General features: G+C 41.8%; 4 protein-coding genes across 4 annotated transcripts; 2 read left to right on the forward strand and 2 right to left on the reverse strand.

Annotated features, from left to right (window-relative positions):
• Positions 1-1,199: 1,199 nt before the first annotated feature.
• On the reverse strand, positions 1,200-5,515 carry LOC122766321 (type I phosphatidylinositol 4,5-bisphosphate 4-phosphatase-A-like). The gene is made up of 7 exons (XM_044021089.1): positions 5,247-5,515; positions 3,368-3,549; positions 3,158-3,264; positions 2,951-3,062; positions 2,591-2,643; positions 2,394-2,484; positions 1,200-2,017 (listed from the first exon to the last, which is right to left on the reverse strand). The coding sequence occupies exons 1-7, from the start codon at positions 5,347-5,349 to the stop codon at positions 1,874-1,876; spliced, it is 792 nt and encodes a 263-aa protein (XP_043877024.1). The 5' UTR covers positions 5,350-5,515; the 3' UTR covers positions 1,200-1,873.
• Positions 5,516-7,245: 1,730 nt separating this feature from the next.
• Positions 7,246-11,982, forward strand: LOC122765996 (mucin-5AC-like). The gene is made up of 9 exons (XM_044020555.1): positions 7,246-7,444; positions 8,079-8,266; positions 9,294-9,431; positions 9,654-9,792; positions 9,928-10,102; positions 10,536-10,677; positions 11,036-11,179; positions 11,308-11,680; positions 11,740-11,982. Exons 1-9 carry the CDS (start codon positions 7,334-7,336, stop codon positions 11,980-11,982), a joined length of 1,653 nt encoding a protein of 550 aa, XP_043876490.1. The 5' UTR covers positions 7,246-7,333.
• A 294-nt stretch (positions 11,983-12,276) lies between these two features.
• On the forward strand, positions 12,277-13,432 carry LOC122765998 (mucin-5AC-like; the record flags this gene model as incomplete). Its single annotated transcript, XM_044020557.1, has 3 exons — positions 12,277-12,466; positions 12,812-12,891; positions 13,012-13,432. Coding segments are annotated over 3 exons (339 nt in total), but the record flags the coding sequence as incomplete, so codon positions are not given.
• A 746-nt stretch (positions 13,433-14,178) lies between these two features.
• Positions 14,179-20,231, reverse strand: zgc:77880 (zf-DHHC domain-containing protein). Its single transcript, XM_044021085.1, has 9 exons — positions 20,012-20,231; positions 19,174-19,262; positions 18,983-19,056; positions 18,158-18,270; positions 17,988-18,049; positions 17,768-17,888; positions 17,581-17,653; positions 17,291-17,468; positions 14,179-16,574 (listed from the first exon to the last, which is right to left on the reverse strand). Exons 1-9 carry the CDS (start codon positions 20,134-20,136, stop codon positions 16,483-16,485), a joined length of 927 nt encoding a protein of 308 aa, XP_043877020.1. The 5' UTR covers positions 20,137-20,231; the 3' UTR covers positions 14,179-16,482.
• Positions 20,232-20,968: the final 737 nt, after the last annotated feature.

Raw genomic sequence — 20,968 nt, forward strand, 5'->3', positions numbered from 1 at the left:
ATCCAGGATTGAGAACTTGGGGACTTTGATCCAGGATTGAGAACATGGGGAAATTTGATCCAGGATTGTGAACTTGGGAACTTTGATCCAGGATTGAGAACTTGGGAACTTCAAGCTTTTATTGAGGACTTAAAAGTCACAATTTTGGACTTGGAATTGAGGACTTGAAGTCACGATCAAGAACTTTGAGCTGTGGAGGACAGTGTTGAGACAAAGATGATTGACGGTGAAAGAACTTCAAACTGTGATGGAGAACTTGGAACTACAGAAGGAAGAAGAAGACCAGAGGCCTCACCATGTGACCTCCGCTAACGTTAACACGTGATGAAAACATTGTCAACAACCTGGATCTTTCAAACCACTGGAGCGGACTCTCTGTGACAGTTTCTATCGCGGTTAAACGTCCTGGAAAAGACGACTCCTGGATGAAGGTGAAACGTCTTCAACAGAAACTGCAACAAGAAGTTGGAAAACAAACATAGACTTTGTCATTTAATCCCATGCCGAGGTCGGCGAGTTGAAAAATCAGAGGTCAACAGTCGTTCCTGTTGTCAATTCAGAATAAAACCACATTTTTAATTTACTCATTTATTTATTCTTCCAGACGAATGCGATCGACGTCCGTACATCAGTGTCTAAAACCAACAACATAAATTAAACTTTGAACTGTCGTCAATGCACCGGCTGATAGTACTGACCACTGCTGCCCCCCTGTGGTTGTTAGTGGTAACTGCACACACAATTTTACACAGGTGTAGAAAAAAACAACATATCAGAGGATTTACCGTGTGATTTGACATCAATGCGAATCAAATTGGACTAAATTTGAGATTAACTTCAGGAAATTAAAACATTTAGCATTTGATCCTACCACTTTAGGTCTAAAAATGTAGGCGATAAATGGAAATGTTAAGTGTTAAAACTGAATCATTTAAACTTACACTTAACACGCACTTGCAGAAGAGACATTTACACAATGTGATGATTTAGTTTCACTCGACGATCAATAAATAAATCAATTCAAGTCTTTGATATCAAACAGAAAAAAGTAATAAAAGTTTGTTTTTTAACTAAATTCTGACAAAATTGACGTTTATATATAAAGAGCAGATTAAATGAAAATGTGTGAGATGTTTGCGGCACAAAATCATCATTCATCATTGCTTTAAGCGTTTTTCTTTTTTCTTTTTTTTGAATAATTTCAGGTTAGATTTGCACATTTTTAATCACATACAGAAAAAAACCACAAACATTTCATCTTCAAAAATGATTCAAAATTTTACCTTTGCATGAAAAATGCCCCAAAAACAAACAAACAAACAAAACACCACGATTCCTCATATTGTTAGTATTTTTACAGATATATATTAAGCTTTTCCTTTCTTTGTCTTTTCCGTTTGCAGAGAAAATGTTTATTTCCAAAATTTAAAACTTATTTCTTTAGTAAAAGGAACAAAGTGATTTCGAATTCATAATTTTTGTTGTTTTTTGGTAAAAAACCTGGTTTGAATTCTCAGTCTTTGTAGTTTATATTTTGCAGAAATCAAATTTCTTGATATTTTTTGGAAACAAACAGCTTCAAGTAAAAAAACAACAAAAAAACAAACACTCAGCAGCATCAGGTTTAAACGACACGAAAGAAAAGGAAATAAACTTCTCTCCACACGTCTGAACAGCCTCTTTATGCACGGCGCCACCTCCTGGTGGTAAATTAAAGTCTCAGTTTCGTTTAAACCGTGTTCAAGTTTTCCCACGGAATCCACTTTGAAATGAAAAACAACAGTTTTTCTTTTAATCACCTGCTTTTCTTTACCTGTCCGTCTTCATTCTCTCCTCACCTTCCTTCCTCGTCTCCTCGCCTCGTCTCCTCAGTCTACGTGATGTCGGAAATGGGGTCGCTGATTTTCAAACACCGCCAGTAGAAAGTCCGGAGCAGAGCGAAGAGAGCGAGCAGGACGAGCAGAGCCCACGACACGTAGATGCCTTTGGACGACCGAGCGGGTTTCCACGTGCCCACCTGAACACACACACACACACACACACACACACACAACAACAACAAGGATTGAGCTGGTAAAATTGTTCACAGCGAGTGTCCCGCCTCCTGCGGCTCAACCCAGGCTCCGCCCCCCTCACCTGGACATTCCCAACTTTTCCACGCACTCGTTAACGAGTACGAAACCAGCAAACTTTGGGAATCGTATCCTGAATTGTTGTTAAAGTTGTCGATTTTTGATTATTTATTTACGTTTGGCCTCCACGCCCCTATTGCGGGACACGCCCACTAGTGTAAGAACATAGGATGTCAAAAAAGTGGGACAGTTGCGTTGGTTTTCGTTCCCGATAAACAATTACGACTCTTATACTGATCGATTAGTCACGCAGATACACACCAGAAGTCCCGCAGTGGAGGCGGCGAAGACGATGAAGAGCAGAAAACACAGCAGGCTCCGCCTCCTGGGGTACTGTCGACCAATTGAAGAGCTGGAGAAAATAATTTGAAGGAAAACGAACAAAAAAAGCAGGAAAAATAAACGACAATCGTAAAAAAACAGAAGGAGAAGAAAAATAAATAAATAAAAACACTTACACTTTCCTGCAGTGAGGACATCGAGCCAAAGTCCGGTCTGAGATCTCCGTCCACTGAGACACAGAGACACCACGAGTCAGTGTGTGTGTGTGTGTGCGAGGACATTTTGTCTGGTTGTCACAGCTTTAATGAGAGCTTTTCAGGGCTAAGACCTGGTTCTAGGGTTAGATTTAGATGGTGAGATTAGGGTGTCCTCACTGAGACTGTTGAACAAGAATGTGTGTGTGTTCTTGTATTTACTTCCTCATGGAGACCAAAACCTGGTCCTAATGAGGCAGAACCTCATTTTCTGAGGAATGGTTAAAGTTTGAATTGTGCTGTGTGTGTGTGTGTGTATGTGTGTGCGTGTGTGTGTGTTACCAGGAACGTGTTGGAGCAGTGACCACAGATGACCCTGATGCCGACCGGTTGGTGCTGCGGTTCTGGACTCTCTCTCCCGATGTGAACCGATCCCAGGTTGATGATGCGTTTGCTGTCAAAAAAAAAACAAACAAAAAAAACGAGAGAAACGACAGTTTGACAACGTCCTGCTAAAAAAAACTGCCGTGTCGTGCGTCGCCGTCTCACCAGTGCGGCCTGGGACACGCGATCCTCTGCGACGTGACTTTGCAGATGAGCAGACAGTTACACGGACAGCGGACGTACTTCTTCCCGACGGGAGCGTTTTTTATCGGCTGTCAACACAAAGAAATGTAAATAAACCAAAATTAAAACACAACCCGAAAATATTCAGGAGACAATTTAGTTTCAATTATCGTATTTCATTTAAAAACTCACCGTCGCTTCGTTGCAGAAGCTGCACTTCACCACGTGCTGGTGCGTCTTGCCTTCGACAGAGATGGCGCTCTGACACACGCGGCAGCTGATGATCGGAGCGCTGCCGCTGTCGGGGCTTCCCTGCGGCGAGTACGGCGGCGGAGGCTCTGCCGGCGTCACCAAACTAGGGAACGGCGCTAAACCTGGAGACGAAAAAGCTGTCGATTAAGACGCTGCAATTCACTGACGTTCAGTTCACAAAAGACAGAAAAAAACTATTTTGGGGATTAATTTTTAACTAGGACTGCATGCAGTCACGATGGGGCTCTCGCGTCCCACCACAAGTCGGGGAATGCAGCAGTTCCCTGATCTCACTTTTGATTCCGCAAGACCTTTCGAAATCAAAATTCAAAACGGCCGACTTCCTGTTGAGTTGAGGGCATGGTTACGGTCGATTTTTTTGTTCATCTAGGTCTATCACATCTTCCCACCAATTTTCGGGAAATTCGGTGGAACTCAATTTTGCCTGTTTTCATCTTAGGGGGCGCTATAGCGCCCTAGAGTGAGAGAGAACTATGCCAATGCTGCATTTTCGCCAGACCTGTCCTCCATAGCAAGTTTCAAGAGTTTTTATTCACGTTAACCGCCTCAAAAATGACCACAAAGACACAGATAGAATAATAATCTGAAGGATAACGTTAGGTTAGACGTAGCTTTGTCCCTAAAACGTTTTTGTTTTCTAGTTTTATGATGACCAGGTTCATGTATTTAACATTTATTTGTATTACAGACGCTGTATATAATCACAGTCACTGCAGTGTAGATGAAAGAGACAGATTTGTGTTATTTGTGATCATTATACTGTTGTTATATGTTTACCAAAATGGAGGTACAAAAAGAAAGAAAGAATATTTGATTCACCAACAAATTTTACACACTGCCCCTTTAAAAAGGGCAGCGAAAGTGGACGTTTCCTCTTTGTCGTGAAAAACACCCTGAACTCTTAATGTTGCTGTCACATGATGAGCAGCAATAAAACAAACACTGCCCTGGTGCAAACACGCCGAGTCATTTGCTGATCCATAAATAAATAAAGACGGATGTGATGTGAAAAAAAAAAACGCTGAGTCAACACAGTTCACTTCACTCTCACAGAATCACTTTCACGTTTGAAATGTGAATAAATTCACCAAAAGCCAAAAAAATAACCAGAAAAACTGGACTCACAACATTTTTCAGCTAGAACTAATTTAGAATTTTCACAAAAACAGATTTAACATTAAATTAAAGTAGATCAACAGCGACAGCTTAGAACGAGAGGACTCCTCCTTTATCTTTTATGAATTATTACATTATACAATATATTTATAATCCACACTTCAGGTTAAACTACAAAAAGAATTGAGACCTTGATGAATATTTTGTTGAGTAATTGTCGATTATAATGAGTCACAGGGCTAGTTCGGGATTTTTAAACAGCCGTACACTGTATTTAAACACATAAACAAACACAAAAATAAGAGTAGTTTATTCCATATTTGGCCAATAAAGTCCCTGAAATGTCACATTTTTCAGATAAAACCAGCAACTTCACACAAAAAATCCTGCCTAAAGTGATGTAAGTACATACAATGACAATCAACACATGATAAGATAATACATAAAGTAAATCTCAAAGGTTAAATGTCAACGTTCTCTTATTTTGCAGCTAACGTTAGCCACACTTCTAGCCTGCTAGCTTGTAAACTACAACTAATGGCTGAAGGTACGATTTTAAATGCGGACATTTTGACTAGAAATGTACATTTAAATGTGTCAAATGTAAAGTTAAATGTGTTATAAAGGTGAAACAGCAGCTGCTGCAGCAGCAGCACTACCACCGCCACCATAGCGGACTCACTCTGAGGTTTAGACGGGAAACCATGCGACCTGTCGCCGGCAGAGAAGCCGTTGGTGGCGTCGTGCTGCTCAGACAGCAGCGGTGACCGCTCCCCGTCCGCCATAGCTCCCTCCCGCCAGCCAGCGGCCCTCGGTGTTCAGCAGTGTCCGCGGGAGGAGCGTCTGCAGCGGCTGCAGGTTTGTGACAGCACCGCCGAGCAGGGCTTGTTTTTTTCTGTGCAGCACAACACTGAGTCACACTGAAGTGAGGAACTCCCGAGGCGGAAGTGAAACAACGAAAACATGTGTCACATGACTGTGGTCCGAGCTACGTCTGTGACTGACAGCACGCTTAGTCCAATCAGCGAGCTCCGTGCGGAATGGAGGGGACGGGCTCAGGTTTGACCGCGTGACCGGGCCGCGTTCAAGTACTCTTAAAAAAAAAAAGAAGAGTGCTTTTCAGGGCGTGTTTTGTGAAAAGTGTCATAAAAACATAAAAAAAACCCGCCATTAAACACCCACTTCACCAGGAAAACGAAATGTAATGTGCTTTTTGACACATTAAACAAAAATCTATTCTATATTAAGAAAATATTTATGGCTTTATCTCATAGTTTGACATACTTATCTGACTGGAAGTTTCCCACACCAGTAGGGGGCGCTCGCAGCATAGCACTAACTATGAATCAATGCCTCATACAAAATTAAATATGTGTATGTATGCATATATATGATAAATTGCATAAATGACATTATTAAGGGATAAACTGACATTGTTTTCCACATCTATAACACATAAAATATAAAAACTCAAATAAACAACAACACTGTTCAGTAAAAAGTTGAAGCCTCAGGCCTAATTAATTATAATAATGTTAATTTGTCCTGAAGCCAAAAACCACGTTCATTTCTAACATTAATTAACAACAATGAATTTGATCCAAATTGACTTCGTGATCTCATTCATGGACACATTGTTATTTCTGCTGATGGTTGAACCGGCGGGGGGAAAACCTCTGACACCTCATCATGGTCTAATAACAGCAGCTGACTTCCACTCACTGTTGTTGCTGTGCAGCAGTTTCAGTGAAGCGCTTTGTCTGCAAACCGGTCTGTCAACTTAAAAACCTCCTGTGGTTTGTTTTTTTTTATACAAAGGCTGTGACAATGCGTCTGAAGTGGCGATGCAATGTCTGATATTGCCAAACAATAAAGAGTCTAGTAATGTGCAAGAAAATGACGTGACTGACCACGACGTCGGCTGATTTTTATATTAGAGACTATGCACTTTGGAAAAATTAATTTTAGTCACTCTACAAAAGACTCAGCTTATCAAATCTGCGTCAGTTTTAAGTCTAAAATATCTTAGACAGACTTTTCCAACAGGAAACTGAAGTTTGTAAAACCGCTCACTCTCCCACACCAAACCCCATAGAGAAAATCAGTGATTTTAGCTGGTCTACTGCTGCCTCGTGTGGTCACTTTGTGTCACTGAGGTAAATCAGAACAAAGGATTTCAAACACAGAAGTGACAAAATAAGATATTTGAACTTAGTGATGGAGGCAGCAGTGGATCAACAATACCTCTGTGCTGTGACGTTAAAATCATTGATTTTCTCTATGGGGTTTGGTGTGGGAGTGTGAGTGGTTTTACAAACTTCAGTTTCCTGTTGGAAAAGTCAGTGAGACAAGACATCGTAGACTTAAACTGACATAGAATTCATTAAGTGAGTCTTTTGTTAAGTGGCTATAATCTTGCTTATCCTCGTATTTTGTGAACTATCTCTTTCTTTCTTTGATCACAGTTCCTTTACAGTTAAATAATAAAATAAAAATCCACTCTTTGCTGTCATAATTACACTGGGATGAACTGTAATTAACTGACTGTAAAAATAGTAACCTGAAGCACTGGTTGATCATTACCACCAAGAAGCATTAATGTGACATATTTCCTCATACCAGGTCTGTTCCTGGTTTATTGTCCGATCTAATCTGGAGTAACGCTTAGAGTGATAAGTACACACACACACACACACACAGACGGAGAGAGAGACGGAGAAGGAGAGACAACAGGTGTGTGTGTGATAGAGTGGAGAGAAAAGATTGAGTATGGTTCTTGTTCCGTTGCTACAGCTGTTCTTCAGCATCAACCAGGCGACTAATTTCTTAGGGACAGTGATGACCTACGACCCGGAGACCAACAGCGATGGAATATTCACAGTATGTACATCTTTTAATGCACTTAGCTCTTCAATATTTAGCTCTGACGGCACTTGTCTATCTCATAAGCAGCATATTAGACGACATGTTTACAGTTTTATTTATGCGTTTACTTGCCAGTGGGGACAAAAAAAGAAAAACACCCAGATTTTAGCCACTTAGCAAAAGCCTCAGTTTATCAAATCTATGATCAGTTTAAGTCTATGATAGCTTAAGTATATGCTTGGCTGTTTATTTTGCCATTAGACAGCATTTTGCAATTGGAAAATTACATTTATTAAGTGCTTATTCCCCCCACACCAAAGTCCATAGAGAAAATCAGCAATTTTAGCTACCGGGGGAAACAGGAGCTGCTGGTCTACTGCCGCCTCGTGTGATCACTTTGTGTCACTGTTTTAAATCTGAACAAAGGATTTTTAAAGCCGAACTTTACAAAATAATACATTTGAACTTAGTGATGGATGCAGCAGTGGATCAACAACTCCTGTGTGCTGTGATGTTAAAATCAATGATTTTCTCTATGGGGTTTGGTGTGGGAGACTAAAAGCAGAAAAACTCTAATAGTGAGATAAAGTGGCAAAGATACTCATAACTCTGACCCTTTAAACTCAGGTTTATACTTGTTTAATTGCAGGTGGCGCTTCGCTTTAAGACAAACTTCCAGACGTGTAGTGCGTATATCCCCTGGGAATGCCGCACCGGTGATTGTACCACGGTGTTCTTGGCGTCTCATACGGTCTCCAACGAGAGCAGCGGAGAGTGGTGTCACAGAGAGGGACTCATGATTCTGCAGATTACCGGCAACGATCCCTTTCAGCTTTGGTGAGTTCAAACGGAGATGGTCTGGACCTCGCGTCGACACAATTTCATGCAGAGTGTTAAAAGATATCTGAGTGAAAAGACTGAGAATCAAGTGGAATGGTTGGTATTCTGTGTCAGCAGAAGTACGATGGGAATCCACAGAACTATTAAATCTTACAAGGACCGAGAGCGACGATTCGACAGACATTGGTGTTTTGATGTTGCCTAGCCACGAGGCAGTAAATCCCTAACCCTTAGCCAACTGCTGTGAAAGACCGAGAACACTTGCAAGGCACCAACCACACGAGTATCTGTCTGAAGTGAACTGAACCGAAACAATCGTTCACTGTACACAGAGCTGTTAAAAACAAACACCTACTGGGGTTTTGAGTGAATGTTAATTGTTTAATTTAGGGAGAGGCAACACAGTTAGTTTCACTTTTAAAACACTGTTACTGGAAGTTACTTGCAAGAGCCCACATAGTTACACCCAACATTCCTAAAAGTCGTGCCAGAGGGTGCATTGAATGTAGTCATGCAGCTTAGTTCAGTATGTCAGCTAATGCCCAAATATGTGATCAGATCGTATTTCTTCCCCATAAAACACCCCCGTGTTATTTTATTGCACTGTTGCGTCACGGCGAAGCAGGTTCTTCATACCTTGTTTCCAGGAACCTGAAGAACCCCCAAATTAACTGGGGGATTTAAAGACCTACACGGTTATCATTCATCTGTTTTTACACTTGAATTAACCTGATCTTAAATGACATGCAGCAGGAGATTGTCTTGGTCAGACGCATTCACACCAGCAGGAGAATTTCCAGAACATTCAGACACGGTGTGGCACCTGGGCGGAGCACGCAGGAGGCAAGACGCTCGCGATAGTTACGATATTCCCACTCTTATGGGCCTTTGATGAGGGAGCTGTAGGTTCTGGGAAATGACCTGGGTGAACCCAGCTGAATCTGCCAATAATTCTTAAATGAGATTGAGTCTGGTGTTAGCCAGGGTATGTAATGACAAGATTTTCCGTGAACTCCCACCGCAGGTTGAACGGTAGAGCCTGGAAAAGCAACATCAATGGCATTGTATCAGTGAGAGCTTTGACTCTGGTTGATCCGAGGACCCGGTCTGACACCGGCAAAGTCAACAGATCCCCGCAGACCACCATGCTGCCAGTCCTGAGGTAAACCAACCATTTCCGTACTTGGGCAAGAATTTGTTTGGCTCACTTCCAAGAGCGATCATTCTTTTGCACGGTAGTCAAAACAAGATGGTGTTGTTTTGTTGTCTGTACGCCTGGTTGGAATTATAACGTAGAGCTTCCCATGATTTACATTTGAGCCAAGTTTGAGATGAAGCTGAAAGAGTTGGGATTATTTTGGTTCTCTCTCTCTCTTGCTTTCAGAGTTCCTTCAAACTGTCCGAGACAAATACGCCTGTTGGCGTTTGACCCAGATGGAGACAATGTGCAATGCAGATATGGAAACCAGTCCCAGTTTGAATGTAACCCCTGCACACCGCCGCCTGTTCTCACCCTCTCATCGGTGAGTAGCCAAATGTCACCCCAAACTAAATCATTTGGTAGCATTGAAGCTGACAATATCAAAAACAATCTTTGACACAAGTGGCCCAGGTCTTAATGTAAAGAACACCTGCGCCTCCTCTTTGTCCTTTTGCAGTCATGTGACCTGTCATTCAGTGCCACCAACAGCAGTGCCGAGGGACTTTACGCAGTCCAGCTGGTGATGGAGGACTCTCCTGGGCAACCTATCACCCTGGCCCGCGGTGGTGTGGTGACGCCGATAACTACCGCCACCCCAATCAGTAAAATACCTGTCCAATTTGCTTTTAAAGGTAAAAACTCAAAGGTGTTTTGGCATTGACTGTGAATCTCCTCTGCTGTGTTTCCATTATGGTAAAGTTTAGGAAGTCCTGGGTCAGGCTTGCGTTTCGACTGAGAACAGTACCTTTGCTCGGTGGGCGGGGTGTGGGGCGTGACGTTGCACCGGTGCAACAACAACGAATGACGATCCAGCAGCTCTGGATGTTAGTCTAGCTCCACCCTGATTGTACCCTACCATTTTACTCTGGTAACCTAAGGGAAGGGTGCCAAAGGAAGGAACAGTAGGGGCTAGTTATTTTGGTACTAAAAAATATACCAATATATGTACTATACCAAACCAAACCAAACCCTTCCGAGCTCGGCTTTTGAGAATGCAGGTTACCAGTATTGCAATAGTGCTAAAGTCTCTGCCTTCTTGCACTGAGTTTGTTTTTGTTGCTCCAGTGGATCCTGCGGTGCCCTCCTGCACAGATGGACTCTATTTGCCCGGGTTCCAGTCTCCAACCCCAGCCAACAGAGCTCAGCTGCAGGCTTCAGTCAACCAGGTCCTGCAAATCAGCATCAAAGCAGTGGCAGCTAACTCAGCGTGAGTAAAGGAGGAGATAAAATATTATCGCAGACGTACCACGGAAACTTCTGTGACTGATCCCCCCCTATTCAGAAACTCAGTTTTAAACTCTTCAGCAGAAATGTTTGGGTTAACAACAGCAGAAGTATGTAGCAAGTCAGTTAGCTAGATGTGCTAGGTCTTGATTTTTTGAAATTTTGAATTTAACTTGGTAAATTTGACTTTCAGTGTCTTACCTGTGACACAAAATGGGGTGCGACTGAAAGCAAATGTACTTTGAAAGAGTTCTAGGTTATAATTATTCCGAGTCTTGACTGTCTAACTGCTTCTGCACCCTGGCTTTAACTCCATGACCATGGTCTTCTGCTTGTGAAAGGATCTCCGAGCTGCTGTTCAGCGGACCACACAATATCAACCAGACCAGGTCAGGAGCAGGAGACTTTACCCTGAGCTGGACTCCATCAGTGAGCCAAAGTGGAGAGAACCATCCAATCTGCTTTGTTGTTCAAGCAGTTTCTGGGTCAGTATTTTTGTTCTCTGCACATCAAACGTGGAAAGGGCCACAGAACCAGCTCTAAAGTACCAGAAGCAGAAGAGAAACGAGGAATGTAAATAAGTTCAACAATTTATTTGATTTTGTTCCTTCAGTTCAAACAGGTATCACTCTGAGCTGCGATGTGTCATCGTAATTGTCGCAAATGGTGAGAGACGCCTGCCTCGAGCTGTGGAGGTATCCCTGAACATTACCAACGCTACAACCACGCCCACAACTTCACCCACAACCGTGGCGGTAACTACAGCAGTATCCCAACCCAGTACTGTCACTACAACCACGCCCACGACTACTCCAGCACTGACTCCACCCACAACGTGGCGGCAGTATCCCAACCCAGTACTTTCCCTACGACTACCAGCACTGACTCCACCCACAACCGTGGTGGTAACTACAACAGTATCCCAACCCAGTACTTTCCTACAACTACACCCCGACTACTCCAGCACTGACTCCACCCCCGTGTGGGTAACTACAGTATCCCAACCCAGTACTTTCCCTACAACTACACCTACTAACTACAACAGTATGACTCCGACTACTCCAGCACTGACTCCACCCACAACCATGGTGGTAACTACAGCAGTATCCAGTACTGTCACTACAACTACACCCACGACTACTCCAGCACTGACTCCACCCACAACCATGGTGGTAACTACAGCAGTATCCCAACCCAGTACTTTCCCTCCAACTACACCCACGACTACTCCAGCACTGACTCCACCCACAACCGTGGTGGTAACTTCAGCAGTATCCCAACCCAGTAGTTTTGCTCCAACTACACCCATAACTACCCCCATTAACACCACAACTACACCACCAACTACCCCCATTAACACCACAACTACACCACCCTTTACTACCCCTTTAACAGCACCACCAACTACCCCATTAACAGCACAACTACACCACCAACTACCCCATTAACACCACAACTACACCACCAATACCACCACAACTACTACCCCAGCACACTACACCACCAACTACCCCATTAACAGCACAACTACACCACCAACTACCCCCATTAACACCACAACTACACCACCAACTATTCCCTTTACCACCACAACTACACCACCAACTACCCCTTTACCACCACAACCCACTACCCCTTTACCACCACAACTACCCCATTGACCACCACAACTACACCACCAACTACCCCCTTTACCACCACAACTACAGCGGCAAATACCACTGCCAACACGGAGATAACGACAGCAGGACCCGTCATTACAGCTGGACAAGGTAGCTACACTCACTATATCAAATTTAGTTTCCTTTGTAACTTCAGAAGAATTCTGAGGCGCTTGTTTCCGATTTTCAGTCTCCATCTATTTATTGTCTTAAAATTACGTTAAATGTAATCAAAATTCTGCTAAACGCAGTTCGGTTTTGACCGCTCTATATAAATCAGAACTCGGAAAGTCGGAAGTGGGAGGGACGTTGTCTTTGCAGTGGGTGGGGCATGACATGAGTGGTAGGCGTGGCTTGAGTGCCTAGTCTTTTTAGGACGTAAAAACGTAATTTTGTTTTTATGTATTTTTATCACCATCAGTGTCCCCGCCTTCTTATTTGTTTGTCTGTTTTCAGTCGTCCTGCGGCTGAAGGCGAGGATCACGTCTGTGATCGAGTTAACAGAGGACGACATCAGGAACATCGTCCTTCCACAGGTCAGTCGTCTTGTTGTCATAAAGTGATCATTATGTTACACATGAAAACATGAAAACATGCCGTTCGTGAATGAATAAATGAATGAACCGTGTCCTTGTTTTTCTTCTTCTCTTTTTCAGTTTAAAAATCAACTGCTGTCATTTGGAGTCCCGAGCAGCGTCAATGTGACTCTAGTCTCTGTGCTCTAACTGGATATATGTAAAGAAAACAGCCACTGACGCCCCCTGCTGGTTCACAGTCACCACCACTGATCAGCTCCTGTGGAAAACATCATTTGTTGCAAGGACTCAAACTGTAGATAAATGTCCTAAATCTTCATGATCAGACAAAGTTACAGCGTCAACGTTTACTAACGACTATTTCCAGTGAAATCTGTCAGAATGAAACTTCACCTCAGTCGACTTCAGCTTCCTCCCTGCACGTACTACTAATGCTAATGCTCAAGCTAATAATAAACAGATAGGTATAATAAACAGTTAAAATGTCTGAGCTACATGTTTGTTAGTTTTGCTGTAAATAAAAGCATTTTTTTGTAGAGAATATGTCATCTCAACGACACAACACTGTTACTATGGAAACCACAGTTGTCGCGATCCGTTGCCACGGAAACCGTAGTTATCAGAAGAACAACAAAGTGTCAGTGACTGTAAACGTGTTCATCATTTTAAAACTTTATTTACAGGACGGGTAAATAACGAGTTCAGCAAAACAAACAAACAAACAGTTTAACAGGTGACGGTTTTTGTTCGGTCGCTAACTCCGCCTCTCATCTATGATCACACCACTGCAGCTGCTCCTGCAGTTCCTCATTTGTCCACAGAGGTCACTACATTTGTCCTGTTCCAGGTGTTCACTGCGCCACCTGGTGGCTGCCAGTTCATTTCATGCCCTTGTTGTTGTTGTTGTTGTTCTTTTGTACACACATTCCTTCTCGCTGTCATGTAAAAAAGAAGCTAATGAGGTGCACTTGTTTTGCTTCACTGAGTCTACTGTCCTCTAGGGGCCCCATAAAGGCTTGGGCCGGCCCTGCATGAAACAGCGTTTATGGAATTAGATTTGTGTAGATATTATTATTATTATTATTATTATTGATAAACTACACTATATTTATTTGAAAATACACGATCGGAGTTTCGCTTGCTCTGCCTCTCCCTGGTTTTTTGTTTGGGATTCTGGATGTGGGCGGGGCTTGCAGGAAGCCATCTGCTGATTGGCTAACAATTTTGAACGATTAAATTGATATTTTATATGCAATTGTTCATTTTTTTGGGTTAATTGTTGTTTATCTCAATTCATAAAGTGACACAAATCTAATTCCATACAGTGGGCGGGGCCAGTTTTAACAAACGCACCTCAGTGATCGAGATAAAACAAAACAAAACAACAACACCTGGACACAAACATGTTTGTTTTCCCACTGTTAAACATCGCACTTTGACGCTACAGTAAGACAATGATCAGATTTTGATCCAAAAAAAATGGATTTAAAGCAAATTGAAGAACTTTTTTGTCTTACAAAAGACAAACGAACGAACAAACAAACAAACAAACAAACAGAAAACGCGTGAGTTCATCGTTTTCCCTTCACGTAGAATTGCACATCATCGATATAAAAGTGATTCAAACGTAAACACAGTGGAAATGAAGCTGCCTTTTTGTTTCTGAGCTGAGGAACACACTCCCCAGGACGTGACAGGACTGCCCCCTGGTGGCAGGTTGGAGCAAAACCACACGTCCAAATCAATGTCCTCTCTTCTTTTTAAGTTAGTTTTAAATCACACAAAGTGAGAATTTTAAAAGCAACATGAGAGCTGAACCATTTTGAATAAATATCCAATTGCTTTTATTCTGAAAGGAATTACGATGTGATTCGCGAGATCAAGTCTTTTTTACGCCATTATTCTCATTTTCATTTAAAAAAAACCCCACATACTTTTCTTTGAATATTTGACCTAATCCTAAAAAAAAATAAAAAATGTAAGCATTAAGTGATGAAGATGAGATAATTAATACAATAAAAAAGAATACATGTTTTATTTTACTGCATGTAGAGGAACTGAAAAGGCTGTTTATAATACTTCCAGTGTAATATTTAATAATATTACATTAATAATATTTACCTCTAAATTAGTATGAAATTGAGAACACGTTCATTCTCAGTAAACGCAGTAAAACGTGAACTTTTTAAAAAAAAAGGCAGCTTCACTTTTCACAATTAAATCAATCAAATAAATACACAGTAAACAATTAGAAACAATAAATAAGTTAATAAACAGAACACTGAAATGTCAGTAACACAGTTAAGTTTGTTCGTGCGTCAAAAAACAAACTGCAATTCTTTGCTTTTTATGATTAAAAAAACATAAAACACAAAAATCTCCATTTTCCTTAAAAATCCAACAATAACGTCAAAAAGAAAAAAATGAAATAAAGTCTCAATATTTCCTGATGTTTGTATGACGTCAGTGTTTGGGTTGATTTAAACGACATCCACAGAAAAGTTTAGGAAAATCCGTCCTTTGCTTTTTGAGTTGTGCTGCTCACTCGCACAAAAACATTCACTTCCGGGTCAAAGTTTAAACAATAAACGTGAACAACAAACACCTGTTTTTGTTTCGTAAACAACGAGGTCTTTGTTTTTTTACCTCCCGGACTGGGGCTTCAAACGTCGCCTACAGGCGATTTAAGCTAAGCTAAGCTAAGTAGTTTTAGCTTCAGGGCAAAGTCAAACCGCAGATTTTCGCGATCGGTCGAGCCGCTGCTTATTCGGTCGCTTCTAAAAGTCGGAGAATAAAAGTTTTCTGTGCTACAAAAGTCTCAAAAGTAAAAAAATACTGACGCACTTTGAACGCACCACTGTTTCAGAATAAAAGCACGGAGGTTTGACTGACGCGGACTCAAAAACAGAAATGATATGTTGTATGCTGCAGCATCTTACGTCACCACTAGGGGCTCGTCGCAAGCAAAGAGTTAGCTTTTGACAAAGAATACAATGAATCATTTTCACCAGGAAAATATCGCACTGCGGATAACGTGATTGCGATTCAATTGGCGATAAAAATGAAAATCACTTTCGCTTTAACAAATTTAAAACGTGATTTTTGCATAAACACATAAACAAGGATGACAAACTTAAGATTTGTTTCTTCCTACTTTTATGTGTCGTGTTCGATAACAGTTACATCGCAATCTTTAAGATTTGAAAACAACATTGTTCTAATTTGTTTGTTTCGCGCCAAATTATCTCAGAAATCTGAGAAAAAAATAGAATAGAACGGCCTGAAATCTGCAGATTTAACATAACAAATATCTACGCGACGTCCACGTGAAAATGTAAGAATGTAAATAATAAATAAATGCTGGTATTTAAACGACAGGTCAGGACACGACGTCAGTGCTTTTCACGCGAGACACAGCAAAGTTTTTATGTTGTTTCACGTCCTCGGGAATGAAAACAAACACACTCACTCACACTCTTCATCCGCCATCTTGTCTCTTCATCATTTCCACAGATAAGACGTCGTAGTGAGGCAGCAAATTCATACAAAACACACACACACACACACAAAACCTGTCTCACAGGGCAAAGGTCAGACGTCGTAGTCGGGCAGGGCGGAGTAAGTGATGCCGCCGACGGACGGAGGGCTGGAGTGAAGAGGAAGCAGCCAGCAGAACACCGAACCTGAGGAGAGAAAACAATCAACACATAAACTAACGCCAAAATTCAAAAAGGCCGACTTCCTGTTGAGTTGTGGCCATGGTTACGGTCGACTTGTTTGTTTGTCCTGGTCTAGAACGTCTTCCCACCAAGTTTCGGGAAATTCGGCGGAACTCAACGTACGGCGTAGTCATAGGGCACTTCGTGTTTCGTGGCGAATGGTCGAAATTCGCCAAAACGCAGAGGGTTGCCGTGGCAACGGCGTTTTGAATCCACAAAACCTTTCAACAACTTTTCACCGTTAATGTGTCTAGTTTTTTTAAATGTCTGCACGACTAACGTGCTCGGACGCGTTCGCTCATTTTACGTAGGGTGCAAATTGCCAAAATGGACGCCAACATCCAACTTCCTGTTGAGTTGAGGGCATGGTTATGGTCGACTTTTTTGTTCGTCTCGGTCTCTAACATCTTCCCACCAATTATCGGGAAATTCGGTGGAACTCAATTTTGTCTCCGTTTTCACCTTAGGGGGCGCTACAAAGCCCTAGCACAACGCACAGGTCCGAAAACTATGCCAATATCGCATTTTGGCCAGACCTGACCTCCACGCCAAGTTTCAAGGGTTTTTGTGCACGTTAACCGCTTCAAAAATGACCGAAAAGACACGGATCGAATAAGACATTTCTAATAAATATAATAAATGAACATACGTAAAAAAAAAGAAAGAAAAACAAACCACACCTCTTCCAAAGACCTCCCGCAGCAGAGCGAGCTTGGGTTTGCGAGTGTGCGACGGTTGGTGAGGCAGCTGTGATGAAGAGGAGGAGGAGGAGGAGGAGGAAGATGCTCCTCTGTCTTTGATCATCAGTCTGTTCCTCATCTGCTCGATGGGCGTCTCGTCTGTGATGATGGACACCAGCTGTCACCGTGAGACACCGGGACAGAACGAGCGTCAGTGAACACAACACGGGGTGTGTGTGTGTACAGTGTGTGTGTGTGTGTGTGTGTACACTGTGTGTGTGTGTGTGTACCTGATCATAGAAAATAACCATAACAAAAACACCAAACAGCACTGACTCCACCAGCAGGATGATGTAATGAGCACTGAGGAGGAAAAATAACACAAACAGAATAATTACGATTTGTGTGCGCGTGTACACACACACACACACACACACACACACACACACACAGAGACACAGAGACACACACACTCACACGATCAGGTGTTTACTCGGCGTCTCGTCTCCGTCTTTCTCTGCGTCGCCTTCTCTCTCGTTCCTGATCCTCCAAACCCACGCCGACACCACCAACACCATCGAGTACAGACTGGCCAGACCTGCACACACGGGGTCATGGGGTCACGGGGTCACAGGGTCACGGCCAGGTGTAAAGGTGAATACACATTAATATATGAGAACACTGTGAGTCCACTCACCCGTATAAAAGAGAAACTGGATAAAATACTTCTGGTTTAACTCCCCGACACAGTTATTGATCCTAAAAAAACAACAACAACAACAACAACAACAACAACGTCAAATTAAGATGAAACAATAACTGTGAATGCCGCAGTAAAGATGAAGCGCATTGATGACGTTTCCTCACCACGGACAGTGATGGTCCATGCGGCGTATGCATCTCTGACAGACGCGACAGTGGTGCGCTCTGGGAGGTCTGTAGGTTTCACAGCGACTGCACACGGTCCAGCCCTCACAACCCTACACATAAACAACAACAACAACAACAACAACAACAACAACAACATGAGTATTTTATTCACCTTTAACAATGAGCTCCTTCCCTTTTCAGGCAGGAAACTGAAGTTTGTAAAGCACTCACTCTCTCACACCAAACCCCATAGAGAAAATCAATGATTTTAACGTCACAACACACAGGAGTTGTTCCTCCACTGCTGCCTCCATCGCTAAGTTCAAATGTCTCATTTTGTAAAATTCGGCATTAGAAATCCTTTGTTTAGATTTAAATCAGTGACACAAAGTGGCCACACGAGGCAGCAGTAGATCAGCAGCTCCTGTGTCTACCCCCAGCTAAAATCACTGGTTTTCTCTATGGGGTTTGGTGTGGGAGAGTGAGTCTGAACAAGACGTGAACATGTGCTTAAAAATATCATAGTCTTTTTAAAAAGGTTGTTTTTAAAGCAGTGATGCGTTCACAGACTCTCCGAGCTTCCTGTACTCGGCACACACGTCTTTCCTGTCATAATAACAGACCGTGGAGCAGACGCACAGGTTCAGCTGTTAAACACACGTGTGTCAATAAAACAAGTGAGAATTAAAGGGCAGCCACAGACTCACTCTCTGTTATTAGCTGTGTTTAAATTTCCAAAGTGTGGGGGGGGAAAAAAACACTTTTAACTTTTAAATCTCCGTTAAAACATTTTGAAATTAGACAAAGTGAGAAGTGACTCACTCGCTCATTCATGCGAGACGACTGCGAGCGAAGGTCTGAGAAGTCTATCGCCGTGTCGGGAAGAGGCACCATACCTGCACGACAACACAGGGATTACAGAGAGGGATTATTCAGCTACTTCTGCATCGTGTAAACAGCAAAGTAAATGTATACATGAATGAATGAATGAATGAATAAATAAACATACAGACCAGGGTCTGAGAAGACAGCTTTGGAGTGACAGGCGAGCAGCAGCAGCAGAATCAGGTTAAAGACTGATCCGTGAAGAGAACACCACACACTGTCACAAACAAACACATTTAATACACAAAACAGCAAGATTAGGACTTCTTTATATTAGTAAAGTCATTATTTCTTCTGTTGGGCGACATGTAAAAACTGTAACTCTTGTTTTTTTTTGTTATAAAACACTAAGAAAAGGTTCAAGAGTGAGGTCTTCACACTGTTTTAAAAGAAAAACTACTTTAAATTCACTGGAACAGCCCAAAAGACTCAGTTGACGTGTATGTATATATATATATATATACACACACGTATATATATTATTCTGGTATCATTCTGGTGTGTCTTTGGTGTCAAATCATTCACTGTTAGACTGTTTTCAAATGTTTTGGATGTATGCCGAATGAAAGAGCACGTCGATGTGTATCATATACTGTGGTGATGCAGATTATAGACGACAGAATATTCGGTTGACGAGCGAAATAATAATAAAACAACACAATTCTGAGCGAGGTTCAGCCCGAAAGACTCTCGACGCCGCGTCAGCTCGTAAATAAACCAAAAGCCACACGTTTGTGTGAGGTCACGTCACTTCAAACACCCGTGTAAATAATAAAAAACAAACACACGTCACAGTCACTAAAACACGGTTTGGTGTGGATTTCGCAGAGAAAATGAACATCGTGAGGAAGAGGAGGAGGAGGCTGCCGCTGTCAAATGAATGGACGGGAAGAGCGCGGACGCGAACAGGCGCCATGTCCTCGGCTTTTAAAGCTTTTAAACGACACAAACACACAAAGTACGCACCTGCCGGAGAACGTGGGGATGAGGACATACTGAACGACCACGTAATCTGCGTAAAACACGCTGAAATACGTTAAAATCAGACAGATTATGCCGCAGGGATCTCGCCGACAGCGTAGAGACGCCATCTTCTGCCGGGCTCCGCCCCCTGTCCTCCCACTTCCGCGTGACGTCAAATATAAACCTGACGGTGCGTTCAAGTACCACAAGAAAAGAACGGATTTGTTTCCGTCAAAGTATAAATAAATAAATAATTTATATGACAGATCATCCGGGGTTTATTTATTTTTTTAAAGTTAGTTCTTTGACGTGATTGTCATTTTATTTGAGACACGGAGGTTGACTGATGACCGTCCTTTATATGGAATAGAAAATAAATACAACAGAATAGGAGATTTAAAATACAATAAAAAACAAAAAAATTAAAGTTAAGTTTAAAAATAAATAAATAAATGAATAAATCCTTTCTTTTTGCCAATGGTAACACTAGTTTTTAGAGATGTTTATATTTTGTTTTCCTTCAATTATAAGGTAATTTATATATATATATATATATATATATTTACACATATAAAATGTAATTATTATTATGTAATAATAATTGTTGTTGTAAATGTACAAATTTACAAGCTGACACAAGAGAACCATGAACCTTGTTTTTTGTGACATAAAGAAAACAGTAGGTGGCAGTAACAATCCTACAGTGTAAAACTCACTCATTGACACCTGGTGCCAATTTACATGACACTAAAAAAATAAATGTTTGTGTTGTATTGTATCAGTTTTAATTGTTTGTTTCAAAGTTAAGTGCCTTGTCAATCTAATTATTATCGTTATTATTGTTATTATGATTAATTATAATAAAAAGTTGTTGTTGTAAAAAATACTTGGGTATCGAATTGTCCGAGCTTGCCACAAACGCAGCATGAAGCTCATAAACAGTGACACCATGACAACAGA

This window comes from Solea senegalensis, linkage group LG3 (assembly GCF_019176455.1).
Source record: "Solea senegalensis isolate Sse05_10M linkage group LG3, IFAPA_SoseM_1, whole genome shotgun sequence".
Classification (NCBI taxonomy): Eukaryota; Metazoa; Chordata; class Actinopteri; order Pleuronectiformes; family Soleidae; genus Solea; species Solea senegalensis.

Bases quoted from the DNA above. Each gene is read 5' to 3' on its own strand.
- zgc:77880 (XM_044021085.1), bottom strand. From the start codon at position 20,136: ATGGCGTCTCTACGCTGTCGGCGAGATCCCTGCGGCATAATCTGTCTG. The intron at 19,263-20,011 runs GTGCGTACTTTG...TGTTTGTGACAG, and splicing joins ATCCCCACGTTCTCCGGCAG to TGTGTGGTGTTCTCTTCACG. The intron at 18,050-18,157 runs GTGAGGAAACGT...TTGTTTTTTTAG, and splicing joins ATGGACCATCACTGTCCGTG to GATCAATAACTGTGTCGGGG.
- LOC122765996 (XM_044020555.1), top strand. From the start codon at position 7,334: ATGGTTCTTGTTCCGTTGCTACAGCTGTTCTTCAGCATCAACCAGGCG. The intron at 9,793-9,927 runs GTGAGTAGCCAA...GTCCTTTTGCAG, and splicing joins CTGTTCTCACCCTCTCATCG to TCATGTGACCTGTCATTCAG. The intron at 10,103-10,535 runs GTAAAAACTCAA...TTGTTGCTCCAG, and splicing joins TGTCCAATTTGCTTTTAAAG to TGGATCCTGCGGTGCCCTCC.
- LOC122766321 (XM_044021089.1), bottom strand. From the start codon at position 5,349: ATGGCGGACGGGGAGCGGTCACCGCTGCTGTCTGAGCAGCACGACGCC. The intron at 3,550-5,246 runs GTGAGTCCGCTA...TTTCGTCTCCAG, and splicing joins TTTCCCGTCTAAACCTCAGA to GTTTAGCGCCGTTCCCTAGT. The intron at 2,018-2,393 runs GTGTGTATCTGC...GTGTGTGTTCAG, and splicing joins CCTCCACTGCGGGACTTCTG to GTGGGCACGTGGAAACCCGC.